At 54.4% G+C, this 19064-nt stretch overlaps 1 protein-coding gene across 1 annotated transcript; it reads left to right on the top strand.

Annotated features, from left to right (window-relative positions):
• The first annotated feature begins 1205 nt into the window (after positions 1-1205).
• Prkcg (protein kinase C gamma) lies at positions 1206-18884 on the top strand. The gene is made up of 18 exons (XM_046431161.2): positions 1206-1517; positions 1858-1889; positions 2824-2906; positions 5972-6083; positions 6209-6340; positions 6877-7033; positions 7784-7918; positions 8278-8365; positions 8645-8674; positions 12160-12312; positions 12640-12828; positions 13584-13675; positions 13758-13820; positions 13937-14075; positions 15281-15361; positions 16506-16613; positions 17614-17754; positions 17981-18884. The coding sequence occupies exons 1-18, from the start codon at positions 1348-1350 to the stop codon at positions 18167-18169; spliced, it is 2094 nt and encodes a 697-aa protein (XP_046287117.1). The 5' UTR covers positions 1206-1347; the 3' UTR covers positions 18170-18884.
• The last annotated feature ends 180 nt before the right edge of the window (positions 18885-19064 follow it).

Below are 19064 nucleotides of genomic sequence, written 5' to 3'. Positions count from 1 at the left end.
TGGAATCACTCAGGGAGACACAGGTGGAGAGGAACCACCCCCAGAGATCAAGATGACCAGAGCCAGAGACATGGAGAAGCAACCTCCAGGACATTGATTCCCAGGGAGCTACAGAGGAGTGAGCCCCAGAAACAGAGTCACAGGGCCAGAGGGACAAATAGGATCAGAGGGAAAGGGACAGAGAAGAGAAAATGGAGAGACGCTGAATCACAAAGAGATACGGGGAGGAGAGACAGAGGCAAATATTCAGAGCTTTTCCCTAGCGACAGAGAGATTGACAGAACCAGAGAAGGACAGGCAAAGAGAAACATTAAACCACAGATTGAGGAGAAAGAGGCAAGCCCAACGGATTAGCCATAAAGAGAAACAGGCAGGTATAAAGGCAGGGATGTGGGAGAGAGAAGAGAGGCAAGAACAGTCAGAGAGAGGGGCAGAGACTGATCCTCCTAACACTAAGACCCAGAGAGGTGACAGGCATTGATGGAGACACACAGCCCAAGAAAGAGAGAAATGGAAACAGACGTTCTCGGACAGGCAAAGAAAACAGATCTAGGGAGAAAGGGGGAGAGAGAGAGAGAGGGAGGGGGAGAAAGGGAGAGAAAATTGAGAATATGAATCTTCACGAATAGAAGGAAAGTGACAAAGTCAAGAGGAAGAGACGCTTCCAGAGAGAGACGTATAGAAAAAAAATTCACAGATCGTGGGAAAAAAGAGACTCCAGTAGCATGGGAGAAAGTAATACACCAAATCTCTGTCCACCATTGGATTTTCAGCACTAAGCAGAAAGTTTGTTGATTGACTCAGAGTGACACCGTCAGAAAGACGGAGACCCGAGGGGAGATGCAGGGGGCGAACGGGACACACCAAGGCAACTGGGTGGGAAGAAAAAGGGAGCCGATCAGGATAACAGATTGTCGGGGACAAGGCTTAGAGAATGCCCTCTCCCCGCAGCCAATTCGCGGAGTGGGTGTGTGCACGTGTAGGGGAGAGGGAGGGCATTCGACCCATGTCTCAGGGAGGGGGGCGCCTTTAAGCAGAAACCCCGCCCCTCGGTCGCCATGGCAACGCCTCCCCCCACCCGGGGCTCCCACATTTCAGCAGGTGCCGAGCCCAAGCTCCCGCCGCCGCCCGTGCCTCCGGCTCCTCGGCGCCCGGGCTCTGCTCTCTCGCACCCGCCCGCTGCCCCAGGCGGGGCCGGCGGGGGTGCCGCTCCTGCCGGCGCTGCGCACCTGGCGGTGCCTCGCCCCTCTCCTGCCCACCTCGGGATCTCCCGAGTCCCCGCTCCTCTCCAGTACACCTGTTTCCCCAGAAAGGCAGGGTCCTGGTCCCTGCTGCATTCCTGGGGCCATGGCGGGTCTGGGCCCCGGCGGAGGCGATCCAGAGGGGGGACCCCGACCCCTGTTTTGCAGAAAGGGGGCCCTGAGGCAGAAGGTTGTCCACGAAGTCAAGAGCCACAAGTTCACCGCTCGCTTCTTCAAGCAGCCAACCTTCTGCAGCCACTGTACCGACTTCATCTGGTGAGGGAAGGGGCTGGGGGCCGAGAGAGGAGGGGACTGGAGGTGTAGACTTGTGTCACACAGACCTCCGAGGGAGGAGCACAGAGGGGCTGCAGCCCCGACTCCTGGGTTCCAGGAGGGTGGGAACCTAGGGTCCGGACCCCTGGGTCTGAGCGAGGAGGGGCGGGGGCTGGAATCCAGGGTCTGAAGGAAGAGGGGCTGGACCAGAATTTCTGGCTGGGGCTCAGCTACCTGGGCCCAGAACTGCAGGTCGGAGGCCAAGACCTCAGACTTCCAATGGCTCTCAGAGGTGGGAGGGTCCACCCTTCCCTGCGCTGACCTCAGGTCCTTGCTCTTCCAGGGGAATTGGAAAACAGGGCCTGCAGTGCCAAGGTAAGAGCCGGGACCTGGACTGCTGGGACCCCCGAGGGTGGAGGCTGGGGTTTCTCAGCTGAGGCTGCTGACACACGTGTTCTCTGGTCCCCAGAGAGGCGCGGGGGAGCCCGGGGCGGGGGGTGTGGCAGAGACACAGCCTGTGGTGGGGAGGGAGTTCTGATGGCAGGGCCACCGCGGAGGTGGTGCTGGGGGCCCCTCCCTCGGCCGGCTCCAGGTGGGGACAGATATTTGGAGAATCTGTTGCCATGGGAACAGGGAGATTTGGAAAAGGGGAGCTGAAGGGGGAAGGGGCTGGAGATGCAAAGTCAGAGCCCCCCCACCCAGGCAGCCATCACCATGACAACGCCATTCTAGGCAGGGGCAGGCCGGGTGGGGTCAAGGATGGGCGGGTGGGGGCCCAGCCGGCCGGCAGTTCTGGGGGGCGGAAAGGGGGGCGAGTCCTAAAGCACCAGCTGCCACTGCTGAGAACAGAGTGAGTCAGGGTGGGGGGCGGGCCGGAGCAGCGCCCCCAGACTCACTTCTGCCCAAGTTGCCACTCTCCGCTGTGTCTGAGGATATTTCTGTGTTTTCTCTCCTTAAATCTGTCTGCCTCTCTCCTGGCTTTCTTATCTGCATCTGTGGGCTGGGGTCTGTGGGTCCGTGGAAGGCTGCTTTCTTTCTCCCTGTCTCCCTTGGGCTGTGGTTGCACACTGGGGGCTCTGTGCTCTGAGTCTGATTCTCTGCATCTCTGAGAACATTCTTGGTTCCCCCTCCCCCGGCCCAGGGTCTCTCTTCTGATTTTCTATCTGTTGGACTCTGTACGCTGGAATCTTCTCTGTGTGGTTGTCTCTGTCAGAATTTTGAGTCTCTTTCCAATTTTGTGACTATCGGGGGTCTCTCTGGATCTTCCCATCTCTCCTTGCCTCTGTGTCTCTATGATTTTCACCTTCAGTCTGCAGCTTTGTGGTTCATCGACGATGCCACGAATTTGTGACCTTCGAGTGTCCAGGCGCTGGGAAGGGCCCCCAGACGGATGTGAGTGTCCGGACACCTGGTTCTTCCTCCTCAAGCCGCACCCCCGCCCTCACCCCCTCGGCGTCCGTCCCAATTTCTCCTGCTATTTTTAAGGCTGGTAGGGGAGGGGGGCTGAAGAGATAGGGGGAGCTAGTCTGGCCCAGATTCTTTGCCCTTGGCCTGGAAAGGGGGAATGTGAGGGGGCCTGGGACAGGCCAGGGACACAGGTGGGGGACAGAGAGGAGGCAGGGGTGAAGAAACCAAAGAGCAGCACTGGAGGGGGTAGGCTACAATCCAGAGGTAGGGGGATTTAAGAAAATGAGGCCTGAGGAACAGAGAGGTCAATTTGGACCTTGATACCTTGAGATAAGATAGAAAAAGGGACAGAGATACAGGAAAAGAAAGTCACAAGAGATTGATTCAGAAAGAGAAAGAGAAATGGAACAGAGAAAGCAATAGAGGGGAGCCGGGTAGTTCTGGACACAGAGAGACAGGCCGAGAATCAGAGGCAGACACGCAGGTACTGAGAGAAGCTAAAATAGGAAATGGTGGATCCTGGACCTTTAGTGATGCTGAGAGAGGGCGGCCCAGAGACCCTGCGACACACACCCACACGTGCCCAGTGCAGTTGCACACGTGCACACACTCCGGTCCACACAGCCTCCCACCCTGCCCCTCTCCCTCTCAGGGGCTGACAACAACTGTCAACTCTGGATGCCCCTCCCAGCCCCTCCACTTCCTCTCTGAGCCTCAGTTTCCTCTTCTGTAAAACAGGGCTGATGACCTAGCCTTGGCTAGTAGAGCTCTTCAATGACAGAAGTGTCCTGTTTGCTATCAGGTGGCCGTCAGCCACGTGCACTAGTGAGCACATGAAATAGGGCTGCTTCCACTGAGGGGCAGGGGTCTCCATTCCATTTCATTCCGACTGACTTAAACTTAAAGAGCTACATGTGGTTAGTGGCTACTGAGTGGGACAGCACAAATCTAGACAGATGTCCCTGGCTTGTGTTGACAGTTCCCTGAAGCCGGTGGGTTGACACGTGCAGGGTGTGACACAGGTGGGTGACCGCTCTGTGATTAGACGATAGGCAAAGAGAGAAAGATCCACAGAAGCCTGGGAGACAGTTGGCCAGCTGGTCAGGCTGTTGAAGTACATAGCGGTGAGACCTCATAGAACGCCGCAGCCCACACGCCTGTGTGTTCTGGCCACCTGCCCACCTCCACCAGCCCTGGCTCGGTCTGTGCAGTGCTCATCCTGTGCACACACCGAGGTCTCTGGACATGGAGTAGAACTGAATCTCCACAGCCAGTAAGGTTAGCTGAAGTGTTCTGTCCCCGTCCGAGCAGGGGATCATAGCCCTGCCACATTCTGGTTCTGCAGCCTTCCTCAAGGAACTTACCACTTGATCTCAAGTTCCTGATCTGTAAGGTGGGGGTGTTAATTGTGTCCACTATGGAATAATTCTGAGGTTTCAGTGAGTCAGATACTCATGGATGGTATCTGGAACCTAGAACCAAAATATTATTTATTATTATCATTGCTGAAAGTGTTATCATCAGAGAGGAAACAGGATGAACAGTGAGGAGGAAGTCTTTCTTCTGCTCCCCTCTCTCTCTCTCTCTGTGTGCTTCTTAATGCTTTTGATCTTGTTGTAAGTAAACGGATCAAGGCTTTAGAAATGCCAAGGGCTTGGAAGCATGATTTCACTTGGTCCTCATGAATCCTTTTCAGGAAGGGCTCATGGCCCCCATTTTACAGTAGGGAACCTAAGGTCCTAAAAGGGCTGGTCGTGGGGAGGCCCAGGGCCAGGTAATGACTCAGACCAAGACTCAGACCTGGATCTGCCTAACCGGAGGCTCTGTGCTGATTTCTTTTAGCAAGGACCTTCACTGTGAGACTAAAAGCTTCTGTCAGTGGATAGCTTGTGTCAGGCACCCTGCTGAGAACTGTCCCTACCCCACCCAGCACACACCCTGGCACAGGCATCTTATTTAGGGTGGCAAGAACCTTTGGAGTTAGAGGCCCAGAACCTTGAAGGAGATCATGGCCATTTCCAACTCCCTCCCCCAACCCAAATATATATATATTCAAAATAGAAACCTTGCTAAAATAAAGGCCAAGACTGTTGTAAATTTTTCCCTATGACAATTCTTTCAATGAATTCCTAGAAAAAGAGAAATATCAAGTTATTTAACAACCAAACATTGTCCTAGGGGTAGAAGTTTGGGGGGCTGGTAGGAGATGCGGCGTAGGTGTTCTAAATTCCTGTGGAAATGACTCTGAAAAGTTAGCATTGCTTCAAGCTGTGAATTGCTTACTTCCATTAGACAGAGGAGGATGCTGAGGCTCAAGACTGGGAATGGCTTTGCACAGTCACAAGCTCTCATTTAAACTCAGGACTACACAGGACTGGCAGCAACGTCACTAGTAATAACCACACCGATAACTACGGCCAGAACCATGACATTGAGCACACCTGACATCCAGAGTCCTGCTGGGTGTTCTATGCTAGTTCATTCAGGTCTCCTGGGTGCCTGCCATAACTGAGGGGTCACCACCCCTATCCCATTGAGTCTGGAAGAACACAGTCCACCCAGAGAGCAGACACTAAGGCTATCAGGAAAGGATCCTGGGGTTCAGGGCAGCCCACAAGTTCTCCAAAAATGTTAGAAGTCCCCACCTTCAAGTTCTGCCCAGCTGCCATTTTGTTAGTAGGGCTCCTTTGACCACTCCTCTTCAAATTTCAGCCCCCCCAAATTCCGGCAGTCTTTATCCCTGCTGGTTTTTTTTTTTCCTAGAGCATCTATTACTGTCCACCACACTACTTATTTTATTTACCGTGTTTATACTCTGCCTTCTTCCACTAGGAAGCAAACTCCAGGTAGCAGAGAGCTTTTTTTTTTGTTCAATGCTGAGTCCTGTTAACCAGAACAGTGCCTGGCGCACAGTAGGCGCCTGGTGAATATTTGTAGCCCCAGTGAGTAGATGGCAGGCAGAGAACAAGGCAAAAGGAGATAAAAATCCTCCTCTTGCTGGGGGGCCCTCCCCACCCCTAAGCCCCCCTAAGCGACTCTCCTCCGCCCAGGACCCCCGGAACAAGCACAAGTTCCGCCTGCACAGCTACAGCAGTCCCACCTTCTGCGACCACTGCGGCTCCCTGCTCTACGGACTGGTGCACCAGGGCATGAAGTGCTCCTGTGAGTGCCCGCTGCTGACTGCTCGCGTCCGGGCCCCTTCAAAGCCAGGGTCAGGGCTGGGGAAATGCCAGGTGCGGTGTGGGACCTGGGATGGGCTTGCGCTACCCCCACTTTTATCCCGCCAGGCTGCGAGATGAACGTGCACCGGCGCTGTGTGCGGAGCGTGCCCTCGCTGTGTGGGGTGGACCACACTGAGCGCCGTGGGCGCCTACAGCTAGAAATCCGGGCCCCGACGGCCGACGAGATCCACGTGACTGGTGAGGCCCCACTCCCTCCCAGACGTGAGGCTGTGACCGAGCCCCACCGTGCTGGCCCACGTCCACAGCACTGCAGCCACGCCCTCAACCGTGAGGTCACGCCCACAACAGTGAGGCCACGCCCACCCGCGCGCCTGGCTCAGCCATTCCCTTCCAGCTTGGCCCCCCGCTTCCTGCCTTGGCTCTTGCAACTTCTAGGGATCAGAACCCTTGAAAGGGCTGGATGTGGGAGGACCTGGGGTCCGATTTCTGGATGAATGGTTGAGGAAAGAGCCTGGTTGCCTGGGCTTCTGGCAGGTGAGGGATGTGAGAAAAGTCGGGGTTCCGAGTTCTTTTTTTTTTTTTAATGTAGTTGTAGATGGACAACATGCCTTTATTTTATTTGTTTTTATGTGGTGCTGAGGATAGAACCCAGTGCCTCACGTGTGCTAGGCTACAGCCCAGGAGCTTGGGGTTCTTGATTGGACTGAAGAGGGCTAGGAGCCTCTTCCTGGGCCTCGAACACAAGTGACCCCCTCCCCCCATTTGTGCTTCAGTTGGTGAGGCCCGTAACCTCATTCCTATGGACCCCAACGGTCTGTCTGATCCTTATGTGAAACTGAAGCTCATCCCAGACCCTCGGAACCTGACAAAACAGAAGACGCGGACAGTGAAAGCCACGCTAAACCCTGTGTGGAATGAGACCTTTGTATTGTGAGCTGGGATGCTGGGGAGGCTATGATGACTGGCAGATGATGATCTAAGGGTCCTGGTGGCCAGAAAACCCCAGAGAGAAGCTGAGAGAAGTATTAGGATAGAGAGACTCTCCCAAGCAGGGGCAAAAGAAGGTGGTAGGACAAAGGAATGGAATGATTGAGGGAGGGGAATGGAGATACAGAAGCTGAGAAAAGCCCTCAAGTTTAGAGACAGCCACAGAGAAGAGAGAGCACCATCAAGAGACAGATTGGAGGACAGACAGAGAGACTCACAGATACTCAAGAGGTGGTTGGGACAGGTGGGGAGGGGACCAGAGAAAGAGGCAGACCTAGAGACAAAGGAGATCCAGAGAGTCTAGAGGAGACAAAGAGGAAAGGATTCAGGAGAGAAAGGAACAGCCAGAGGCGGTCACTAGGAAGAAAAGACCAGGGGAGGCACAGACCCAGAGAGAGAAAGAGGTCTCAGGAGAAGAGGTGTGAGTCCAAAGACAGGACAGGGAGGGAGGGTGGGGGGAGTGGCAGGGCACCAAGAGAAGCCATAAAGACAGGACAGAGACTCAGGGAGGGAGAGACCAAGAGACAGGGATGGGAAAGGGCCTAGAGGTCAGCAGGGAGGGACAGCTACTGCGAGTCCTGGAGGTTTATGTGGGCCCCACCAGCCAGGGTGGAGAGACTCCCTTGTAAAGGGCGGAGGTGGCTGCATGGGTAGGAAATGGCCACCCCCCACCCTGCCCCTCTCCTGCCGCAGCAACCTGAAGCCGGGGGATGTGGAGCGCAGGCTCAGCGTGGAAGTGTGGGACTGGGACCGGACTTCCCGCAACGACTTCATGGGGGCCATGTCCTTTGGTGTCTCCGAACTGCTGAAGGCACCCGTGGATGGCTGGTGAGGAGGAGGGCTAGGGCCGGGCACACTCAGGATCACCTTCTCCATCCATGTGTGGTCTCTCCTCCAGACCACCGTCATCCCCTCCACCTCGAAGCACTCTCCCTCCTCCTCCTCCTCTCTTTTCTCCTCCTCTCTTTCCCTCCTCTCTCCCCCTCCTCCTCCTCCTCCTCCTCCTCCTCCTCTTCTCTTTCCCCTCTCCCCTACCCTCCCTCTCCCCCCTCCTTATCTCACTCTTTCTCTCCATCTCTGTGTCTGTCGCTCTGTGTCTCTTTCCTCCCTTTGGTTGTCTCTGCCTCTCCCATGGGTGCCCTGCTTCCCCTACCCCTGCCCGGCCCTGGTCTCCGTCTGTATGTCAGGTACAAGTTACTGAACCAGGAGGAGGGCGAATATTACAATGTGCCGGTGGCCGATGCTGACAACTGCAGCCTCCTCCAGAAGTTCGAGGTACCTGGACGGCTTCCCCAGGGGAGCACAGCCCAGCCTCCCCCAGCTCAGAGCTGGCCTTGCCCTCTTCCCACTGGTTGCCCTCTAGTCCTGGGACTACAATTCCCAGAAGACACTGGGGGCTCCTTCTTCTGCCCTTCTGGGGGGCTCTAGCCCCAGGGCCTGATGGAAATTGTAGTTCTTCATCCCCACAACTTATGGGTATCAGGGGCCCTGGTCCCCAGTCTTGGGCAATCACCTGCTGTCTTGGGGCCCTGACTCTGCTTTCTTCTCCCCTAGGCCTGTAACTACCCCTTGGAGTTGTATGAGGTGAGTATAGCTGGGCTCTGAATGAGACCTGCTTTTCCTCTCCCTCTTTCTACCTACCCCTCCTTCCCCTGATCTCCACCTTCAGTTCTGCACACATAGGTTGAGCACATACTTTGTGCCAGGTACATGCAGTGATTGCAGAATAATCCCAGTGTCCTCAGGCAGAGACTTGTCACAGATACTTAAATAAAGGAAGGTGTGCTAAATTAGAGATGGCTGGGGGTACTGGAGAGGCCTGGAAGAGGCCATGAGCCAGCCTGTGGGTGGGTGGCCAGGAGGGCTTTCCTGAGGCACTGAGGTCTGACCTGGCCCTCGGGTTTTCCATCTTTCAGTGGCTGGGGCCCTCCGCCTTTGCCTTTGCTCACCCAGTCCCAGAGCAGTAGTTCCTGAGGCATGGCATGCGCCAGGCCCTGTCCTGAATTAGAAGCAGGTGGTTCTCTGACAAGGAGGCAGCCTGAGATGGCCAGGACAAGGGGATGTGTGTTTGAAAATGGAGGTGGCTCAGGCCCTGGGGAGGGGGCACAGCCTGGAGAGTGGGGGCAGCTCCCCAGAGCCTGGAGGGGCAGGCAGGCTCTCTCTCCGGCTCCTGTGTCAGAGAACATTTTGTGGAGCATCTCCATGTGCAAAGCCTGGTTCTGCACAAGACAGAAAAAGTCCTCCCCTCCTGGGGCTTTCACTGGGGGGAAGATATGAACCCAAATAAATAAGTACATGGTCATGTGTAAAAGGTGACAGGTGACAAGTGAAAAGAAGGAATATGAGCATTAGGGAGGGCAGGGAATGCTGCTGGGGAGGTTCTCAGTAGGCAGAGGGCTTCCCCGGGAAAGTGGCTCTCAGGCAAAGACCAAGAGGAAGTGAGGGAGTGAGCCTCAGGGACCCCTGGGAGAAGGGCCTCCCAGGCAGAGGGATGGGCACATGTAAGGGTCCTGAGGCCAGAGCAGGTCAGGATGCCTGGACAGTGAAGCCTGAGCAGAGGAGGGGGGAGGAGGTGGAGCTGAGAGGGAAGGGATGCTCATCTCTCCAGGATGGCCCTGGTGAGGGGGAAGGCATGGAGCAGCCAGAGAGGGCTGAGCTGAGCCAACTGAGGTTGTAACAGGTGACTGCCCTGGTGTAGCATGCAGGCCGCAGAAGGCAAGGTGGAAGCAGGAAGAAGACTGCTAGACTTGGGCTGTAGCTGAGGATCAGTAAGTGCACTGGGCCTCTGGCTCCCAAGGCCTCCGTCCGCTCAGCACCCTCTCGCCAGATCTTGTAACCAAGCAAGGGGATGGGAACTGCTGGGGAAGCTTCACACTGCCCAGGCTGCTGCACAAATCACGAGGACAGAGGGGCTCTCAGGGGTTGTTAGCAGGGGGTGGGAGTGGGTGGCCACAGGCTGTGGTAGGAGCCCAACACCTGGCCCAGAGGCTTCCCAGAAGAAGCGGCACTTAGGTGATAGCTGCAGGACAAGTGGGATTCAACAGCAGCAGCACGGCTAATCCTTCCTGGACTCTTAGAGCAGCTCCCACCAGGGTTCTGGTTGTGTTTGTGGTCACCCGCATCAGAATTAGAGGAGCATTTGCTTCAAAAAGCATGTTTCTCACCTCTTTGCAGACCTACTAAGTGAGACTATCTGTGTACTAAGCACATTCCTCCACTGGCTCTTTTGCGTTGTGAAATTTGAGCACTGGCTGCATTGAAGGAAGAACAGAGGGAGGAAATCCATGCCCAGAGAGGCAGAGCCTTTTTCCCAGAGTCCTTCAGCAGCCGCATGGTGGTATGGGTATGCATAACACCTGCCTGTGCCTTCAGCTGAGAAGGTGTGGTCTGCAGACACCTGGCGAATAGTGGGCAGAGGCCTGGTGGCAGGAAGTTGGAGATGGCATATGCCTGAAGTAGAGAGGTCATGAGTGACAGTGGAGGGAGGTGTGGCTTGGGGTGATTTGTCCTGAAGTACCCAAGTCTAGAACCTGTTATCTAATCTTGCTCTCTTAGCCTTTTGGGCGTTAATAGTTTCCTTAGAAAATTAGAGATTAGGGACACGAAGCAAAACAAAATAAAATGTATGCATGTATAGTGTGTACAATTTTCTTTGAATTCTACCTTTGGATTTTATTAATTCTGTAGTCCATAAATACCACTGATAAGGCAGATGTGCCTGTGGTATCCTTTGCCACTCAGTGATGGGCAGGGATTAATATTACCAATGCATTTCCACAGGCGCCAGCCCCTAAGGAGGCTGGGTGTCCTGTGGGTATCTGGGCCATGGCAAACACAGCAGCCTTTCTCACACTTTAGGCACCTTCTGGGTGCTTTGCATATGTGAATACACCTGCTCTTAGTAGCTGCCCTGGCGGTCACTCCTGTTATCCCAGTATCCTAGGGAAGCTATGGAGATTTCTCAGCAGTGGCAGTCCGAATCCAGGAGGTCAGACTGCGCTTCTGCACAAGACTACACCTTGTGCAGCTGCAGCTATGCCCCAGGAACTGCCACTGCATCTTGGAGAACAAAACAGACCCCTGCCGCAGGGGGCTGGCCCATGGTGTGAGCAGATAGGCACGCAGAGAGAGGCAAATGACCAGGGCTATGAAGGAGCTGTCCACAGTAGCAGAGACCATGAGAGGCAACTGACCCCTTTAAAGCAATCTGCAGAAGCCTCCGAAGGCCTGAGCCAAGGTCCAAAGGATGCTTGAGAGAGAGCTAGGAGGACAGGGGAGCGGAAGGAAGACTGGGCGGGGCATCCTTGTGGGGGAGGGAGGACAGTGCATCTGAGGCCGGGGTGGCTGAACATGAAGGAGGAGGGACCCGTGAAGCCACATGGAATGAAACCCTAATGCAGGGAGAAGCCGTTAGAAGGTTGGAAGCATAGGGGAGACATGACCTGGTTTATTTATTTTTAAATTGGTCCCTCTGCCTGCCGAGCAGAGAGTGCATTAGAAAGAGCCGCGCGACAGACAGGGACAGTGTAGAAGCCGAGGCAGCCATTCACTAGGGGACCCTCCTGGAGGCAGGGGCAGGAGGAGGTGCAGAAGCTCTGGCAGCTCAGAGCCCAGGTGGTCTCCAGGCCAGCAGCATGCAGGGCCTCCTGGGACCTGTTAGAAATGCAGATTCTCAGGAGTGGGGCCCCTTGTCTAAGGGATTCAGGCTGAGAGGCTGAGAGCAGCAAGATCACAGAGATGAACAGCGTGGGCCCGATGGCTGGCCAGGTTCCTGCCCTCTCTGACTCTGGGCAGATTGCTTAACCTCTTCTCCCTGGTTTCTTCTTCTGTAAAATGGGGATGACGGCAAGGTTTCCCAGAGGTGGCGTAAGTGTTAGTTAAACAATAAATCAAGCGCTCGGGATGTGGGGGAGTCAGAGAAAGCTCCTCGGCCAAGCGCAGGGTGGGAGGAGTGGCACCCTTTCCTGTCTTTATCTCTCCCCACCCTCTCATTCTGGCCTCTCAGGGGCCTCTTCCTACCCCTGTCTGGGTTTGACTACCTCCGGACCTCATTCTCCCTTTTCTCGCAGAGAGTGCGGATGGGCCCCTCTTCCTCTCCCATCCCATCCCCATCCCCTAGTCCCACAGACCCCAAACGCTGCTTCTTTGGGGCCGGCCAAGGACGTCTGCACATCTCTGACTTCAGCTTCCTCATGGTCCTAGGAAAAGGCAGTTTTGGGAAGGTTGGATTTCTGGGGTTCTGGGGGAAGGGGAGGATGTCTGTGGGGAGGCTGGATTTCTGATCCTTAGGTGAGAAGCAGGGGTGGGGAGAGATGGGGCTCCCATGTTCCCAAATGGATTTTGGTGGGGTTGCTTGGGTTCCTGGAGGGAAGAGGTACAAAGGTATGGACATTTCCTCAAGGGCATGGGAGCAAAGTCAGGGGACCACCACTTAGGAAAGGGGAAGGTACCTGGGACCCCATTCTCTGTGTCTCTGCTAGGAGATGGGGCAAGGTCCTGCACCCCTGAGTTCCCCAAATGGACTGCCCTTTCTGGATCACTGTCTGTAGGTGATGCTGGCTGAGCGCAGGGGCTCTGACGAGCTCTATGCCATAAAGATCCTGAAAAAGGACGTGATCGTGCAGGACGATGACGTGGACTGTACTCTGGTGGAGAAACGCGTGCTGGCACTGGGGGGCCGAGGTCCTGGCGGCCGGCCCCACTTCCTCACCCAGCTCCACTCCACCTTCCAGACCCCGGTGAGGAGGGAGGGGACAGAGTCTGGCCCAGAGACCTTGCCTCTCCCCCCTTTGGATGGATTTGCTGTCTGCTTTGGGATTCTGAGTTTAGGGCAAGGAAAAGGAAACTTACTCATTCTTGAGTGGGCATGGCCAGACGGTGGACTCCTGGGCATGCTTGGAATGGATGCCATGCTTGGAGGGTGGCCAGGGGATGGGATCCAGAGTGGGCGCGGCCAGGATACCTGTGCCCCTGGCAAGCTTGGTTCTGAGCACATGTAGCCAGCTCTCTGGATCTTTGAGCACAGGAGTAGGTGTGTTCTAAATGAAGGATAGGTCAGAAACGGGTAATTCCCTGAGACTACGGCATGGAGCAAGGGGTTTGACTTTCAGGGTTTGGGGAGGTATGACCAGCTTCCTGGATTAAAAAACAAGTACAGGTGAAGCCTGACCACCTTTGGTCATAGGTAGCCAGAATTACACATGTGGGTGGCTGGATGTGGAAAGAGGTTTTGGTGTGCCTGAATTTCAGTCCCGTGTGTGAGCCTTAGTGTTCAATTCTGGGACAGCTGGCACCAGATAGGACTGGGCCATGCAGATTGTGAGGAGGCGGGATTAGAAACTTAGGGCCCTTCTTGTTGGGGTGGCCACTTGCTCTGGATTTCTGGCTGGGTGGATCCAGAGCCCTCTATGTTTGCCCTGAGTGGGGAGCAAAGGGCTTTTCCTATCCCAGATGTTTGTGTCCCTGCCTCTAAGCCCTGCCCACTCCTCCCCAGGACCGCCTGTATTTCGTGATGGAGTATGTCACCGGGGGTGACTTGATGTACCACATTCAGCAGTTGGGCAAGTTTAAGGAGCCCCATGCAGCGTGAGTCTCAGCTAAGAAAGAAGGGAGGGGAGGGTGGTAGGGCTGGGTCCAGTGACCTTCCAACTTCACGCTGACTTTGCAGGTTCTATGCAGCTGAAATCGCCATTGGCCTCTTCTTCCTTCACAATCAGGGCATCATCTACAGGTCAGCCCCAGGACTTTCCTTGGAGGGATGTCTGGCCTTCGAGGGGAAGGGATTAGGGCTACAGCCTGCTGAACTGAGCCCTTCCCACAATTCCTCCTCCTCCCCTCATCCTCCAGGGACCTGAAGCTGGACAACGTGATGCTGGATGCTGAAGGACACATCAAAATCACTGACTTTGGCATGTGTAAGGAGAACGTCTTCCCTGGGACCACAACCCGCACCTTCTGCGGGACCCCGGACTACATAGCCCCTGAGGTAACCTTGGAGTTTAAAGTGCTGCTTTGGGCACATTCTGACCTCCCTTGGTGGGTGTGGCTGTGTATTATTCACAGAGGGTGGTGCCCAGGGGCCTGTGGGTGTTGGAAGCAGGTGAGGTCTCCCTCCAGGGTCTGCATGGGAAGGCCTGCTGGCTGAGCACTCTAAGTGGAGGAGCTGGGTCTCTAAATAGGTAGCGTGAGCAGCACGGGTGGGTGGATGTTGGAAGGCAGTGGCACCAGCTGGTAGGAATGCTGAGTGAGTAGGGCCTGGATCATCCTAAGGAGTGGAGACTATTTCTAGGGTACTTTGTGTGGGCAGGGGCCTGTCCCCTAAGAATACTATGCGTGCGTTGAGGCTGTCCTCTCCTGTGTACTCCAGCTGGGGAATTCATTGGAGGAAAGCTCTCTGGTGCGTTTTGCACATGGATTTGTTTTGTTTCTGAGGTGCTGGGGATTGAACCTAGGGGCCATGGCTCTTTGATCTCAGTGGGCTGCTCTTCTGCCACTCTCAGAGGGAAGGGTCACACCCCTAAGAGTCCTGGAGAGCAGCTGCACTTCCTCAAGTACTCTCAGTGGGCAGAGAATCGCTCTGGCTTTGTGAAGGGGCTGGAGTTCATGTTCTGGTGTGCATGCAGATGGGTGCTGTGTGTCCCTAACTTCTCTAGGTTGGTGAGAAGCTTGTGTTGGGGGTGTTGTCCCTTGATCTTTTCAACTGATGAATGCTAATGCCCAGATAACATTAGTGGTTACAAAACCTGGTTGGTAACAGAATCACCTGTGGAACATTAGAGAAATACATGTTCCTGATGGTCGCTCTGTCTCACCAAAGCCAGAATTCTTCAGGGACAGGAGCATCTATTTTTAAAATAATACCTTAGATGACTGTGTTCTCTAGTCTCCAAGATTTAGCCCCATTCCTGATATTCAAAGGCAAGGTTCAGTTACCCAAATGTTCTAGATGGCTGGAACTTGTGCCTTGGCCCTTAGGTGGTCTTTCTGTTTGAGAGCAAAGGAATGTTTTAAATAGATGAATTTGTTTCATGAATTTTCCAAAGGGTGGAGCTCTAGCCAAAATATTCAGAGTGGGAAGAATTCAAGTGCTTTCAGCACTTGCAGTGGGTAGGGATCCCGAGAGCGAGGCCAGGGGAATCCTGGGCTTCTTAAAGAAAAATCATGATTCCTTGCCTTTGGGCCTCCCTCCAGATCATTGCCTACCAGCCATACGGGAAGTCTGTCGATTGGTGGTCCTTCGGAGTTCTGCTCTATGAGATGTTGGCGGGACAGGTAAGGGGAAGATGGGGAGACGCTGGCTTTGTAGAGGCAACACAGTGGGGTGCTCCCATTGTGTGGCCTTTATCTCAGGAAAAGCAAGGTGGAAAGGAGGTCAAAAGTCTAAGGAGGTGTGCCCAGCCAGGCAGAGGTTGAGCCCAGGCAGCGTTGTCCAGGGTCCTGAAATATTGTCTCACCATAGGCGGGGCTGCGTAACCACCTCCCTTTTTTGTTGCCAGGGACCCCACTAGCCTGGGGAGGCCTGTGTGCTTCTTCTCAAAATATTGTTCTCGTGTACACAAAATAAGATAATAGAATGACAAAGTCAATCACATAGATTTCAAAACTTTAATATTTAATTGAATCTTACTTAATTAAATATATACAGTTGTCTAAATATTAAAAATTGGGATGTGAACATATGCTGTTTTTAATCAATCCATTAAGTAGTAGCTCTAACAGTGATACACAGCTTTAGGAAGATCTTACATATCCAGAGGTAGGAATGACTGAAAACTGATATTCTGAAGTACCTGCAACTCTCATGATAAGATACTGTGGTTTCTATTGGTGATGAAGTTATATAGTTACTGCTATCAGAGATTATTGCTTACATTCACAGTTGGAGAAAATGTTAATGCTCAGCTAGCAGCTTAAAAAGATAAAGTGCCATTTTTTCCCTACCCAAATACATGCTCCCCCCAGTTGTCTACACAGACCACCTAGACTCCAAACTAAGACCCCTCACCTTGGTGTTGCCTTTCCTGTCCCAGAGTTGTGCATTCAGCAGGAGAGTGCATTTACGGTCTGTCCTGCTGCATTCCTCCCTTCTATTTAAATGGCATATTACATATTTAACACCCTGTTGATTGACATATCAGATAAACAAAGCCAGACAGTGAGCTGCATTGAACTGAGGCATGTGAGACCAAAAACCCCCAAACAACAACAACAACAAAAAAAAAAAAAAAAAAAAAACTGCAGAGAAATTAAACTTTGAGAGTTTGGTCTACTCTTCCTGGGAAGTTTTCTGGTGGCAGTGAGTGGTTGGGTTCAGTGGTTGGTTCCGTTGGTCGTGTTCATGGTGGGTGATGAGGGCATTAAGGTTTGGAAAAAGTAGTTTGGAGGGTCTCTGACTTTATTTCCTCTACTTCCACAGCCACCCTTTGATGGGGAAGATGAGGAGGAGCTGTTCCAGGCCATCATGGAGCAAACAGTCACCTACCCCAAGTCACTTTCCCGGGAGGCTGTGGCCATCTGCAAGGGGGTGAGGATCCCCACTCCCAGCTTCTTCAGACTCATGATCCATGCCCCCTTTGTGGTCTGTCTTTAAAAAGGCTCCCATTCCTCAAGTGCCTTTACCCCCATCTTCTTGGAAACTGGTGGAATGCACAGGTTTTGTTAGAATCACCATGTGCTGCTCTTCTTGCACCCACTCCCTGGCTCACGGCAGGAAGTGCTGAAAGGCCAGGGCTTGTGTCTCCAGAACTTGGTGAGTCAGGTAGACTGAACTCCTGCAGCTTTTGTGTTCAGGGGGACTCTTAGAAGAGTCACCAAGATTGTGACCTCAGTCTTCTCCTCCAAGGTGGTGGAGTTACTGCAGGAGGACCATGGGGTTCTCTGACCATGGGTTTCCAAGAAGTGTCAGCCGCTCCTGCTTGGGTGTCTCCACATCCTCTGACTCGCTCTGGGTCTCTGTCTCATACCTCTGCCTCCATCTGCATGTGGTGGCCTTCTGGGTGATTCTTGGTGTTTCCTCCTATATCTCTGTCCACACTTTGACATTGTCCCCCTCTCCCGGGTCTCCACTGCCCTCTTCCCCACTCGTAACTGCACACTGTGGATCTCTTGTTCTGCCTTCTCTGGGTCTCTGCCCTCTGCCTCTCCATGCTCCCTCACTCTGACTCTCTATTCCTCCTTTTCTCTGGGTCTCCAAACTTCTCTCCCTCCCCCTCCCCCTTCCCCTTTGGGATTCCCCCCATGTCTCCACTCCTCTCTTTCTGGGCTCCCCTCACACCTTGATTTTTTTTTTTTTTTTCTGTTTCTCGGACTGTCCTTTGGTCTCCTGGTCTGGATTCCATCTATTCCGTTCCACTTGTTTTCCCTCTTCCCCTTCCGCTCTCCCTTTCTTTCTTGCCCCTCCTCCCCATCTCCGTTCCCCTTGCTGTTCTTCTCCCTCTGGATCCGGTGCCTGTGTCTGTTCCTCTGTGGCCTCCCTGTCCTGGACTCTATCTGTCCGTCTGTCTGTCTCTCTCTGCTTCCCACAGTTCCTGACCAAGCACCCAGGGAAGCGCCTAGGCTCCGGGCCGGACGGGGAGCCCACCATCCGGGCGCACGGCTTTTTCCGCTGGATTGACTGGGAGCGGCTGGAGCGCTTGGAGATTGCGCCTCCCTTCAGGCCACGCCCGGTCAGTCGTCCTCGGAGCCGCCAGCCTAGGTTCCCGAGTGGGGGAGGGGGCACTCCTGAGCTTTATCTCCTTTACGGGGAGAGGACCCCTCTGCGGAGACACCCTGGACCGGGGTGCGGAGACGATGCAGGGAGTGTCCAGACTCTGGAGGAGGCGGGAATGGCATTCCGGGACAGGCCCCCCAGGAGCCGGCAGAGCTTGACTTGCCCTTCCTACTTTCCCTCAGTGTGGCCGCAGTGGCGAGAACTTCGATAAGTTCTTCACGCGGGCGGCGCCAGCCCTGACCCCGCCGGACCGCCTGGTCCTGGCCAGCATCGACCAGGCGGATTTCCAGGGCTTCACCTACGTCAACCCGGACTTCGTACACCCGGATGCCCGCAGCCCCACCAGCCCGGTGCCTGTGCCCGTCATGTAATCTCACCTGCTGCCGCTAGGTGTCCTCAATGCCCCCTCCGCTCGCCAGTCGCAGCCCCCACTTCTCGGCCCACTTCCCCATTCTAGATCCTGCCCCCAGCATTCTGGCCTCTGCTCCCATGGGTTCTAGATGCTCCTCACAAGCATTCCTGACATTCTAAACTCCATGGAGTCTCTAGAGCCTTCCTGTGTTCTAGATTCTGCTGAGCCCTATATTGTCCCCCACCCCCAGCGTTCTGGATGCTCTTCCACTGGCTTCGAGAACCACACTACCATCCCAACTCCATGGGGTTCTAAACTCCATCTTGGTAGTTCAATGCCTCTTTCTCTTACCCCACCCTGGGGCAGTAGTCTCTTGGGGTTGCTTGGTCCAGACTCGGATTAGATCCACCTCTATCCTCTAGGCCCCTCCCACTTTGGCCCGAGTTGTAGACTAAGAGGAAGGCTGTGCTCCCATTCTCCAGGCCACCTCCCTATCACATCGGGTATTCCTGGGATCTATGGAGGATTCAGCTTTTGTTCTAGACTCCCCTGTCCCCAACCCACTACTGCTCACCTGCCCATGCATGGCTCCAGTTTTACTGGGAACCTCTCACCCCCTGCCCAGTGCCTGCCACTCTCTGGGACTCTCTCCCCTCCTCCCCCACCTCCCCCTCCTCTTCCCTTAGCCTCTCCCACCCGGACACAGCTGCTGGAGAATAAATTTGGGATGCTGATGCTGAAGTGTTGGGATGTTTTCTTGTAAGCTTGGAGAATGAAGGGAATGCGGAAGTGGGACAATGACGGTACATAGAAGCAAACAGAGGCGGGGAGGGGGGTTGCACACAGAGAGAGGGAAAGTAAAGAGTCTCCCCGCCAAAAAGAGAAGATACCCACAGCATGAGAGAGGGAAGAGA

The sequence above is a fragment of the Marmota monax genome, unplaced genomic scaffold (genome assembly GCF_021218885.2).
Source record: "Marmota monax isolate L192 unplaced genomic scaffold, Marmota_monax_Labrador192_F-V1.1 WCK01_AAM20220418_F8-fsc00215, whole genome shotgun sequence".
Classification (NCBI taxonomy): Eukaryota; Metazoa; Chordata; class Mammalia; order Rodentia; family Sciuridae; genus Marmota; species Marmota monax.
This window is presented reverse-complemented; position numbering and strand designations above follow the sequence as displayed.

Coding starts and splice junctions, on each gene's coding strand:
- Prkcg (XM_046431161.2), top strand. CDS start 1,348: ATGGCGGGTCTGGGCCCCGGCGGAGGCGATCCAGAGGGGGGACCCCGA. Junction 7,919..8,277: donor AAGGCACCCGTGGATGGCTG/GTGAGGAGGAGG, acceptor TCTGTATGTCAG/GTACAAGTTACTGAACCAGG. Junction 14,076..15,280: donor CGGACTACATAGCCCCTGAG/GTAACCTTGGAG, acceptor GCCTCCCTCCAG/ATCATTGCCTACCAGCCATA.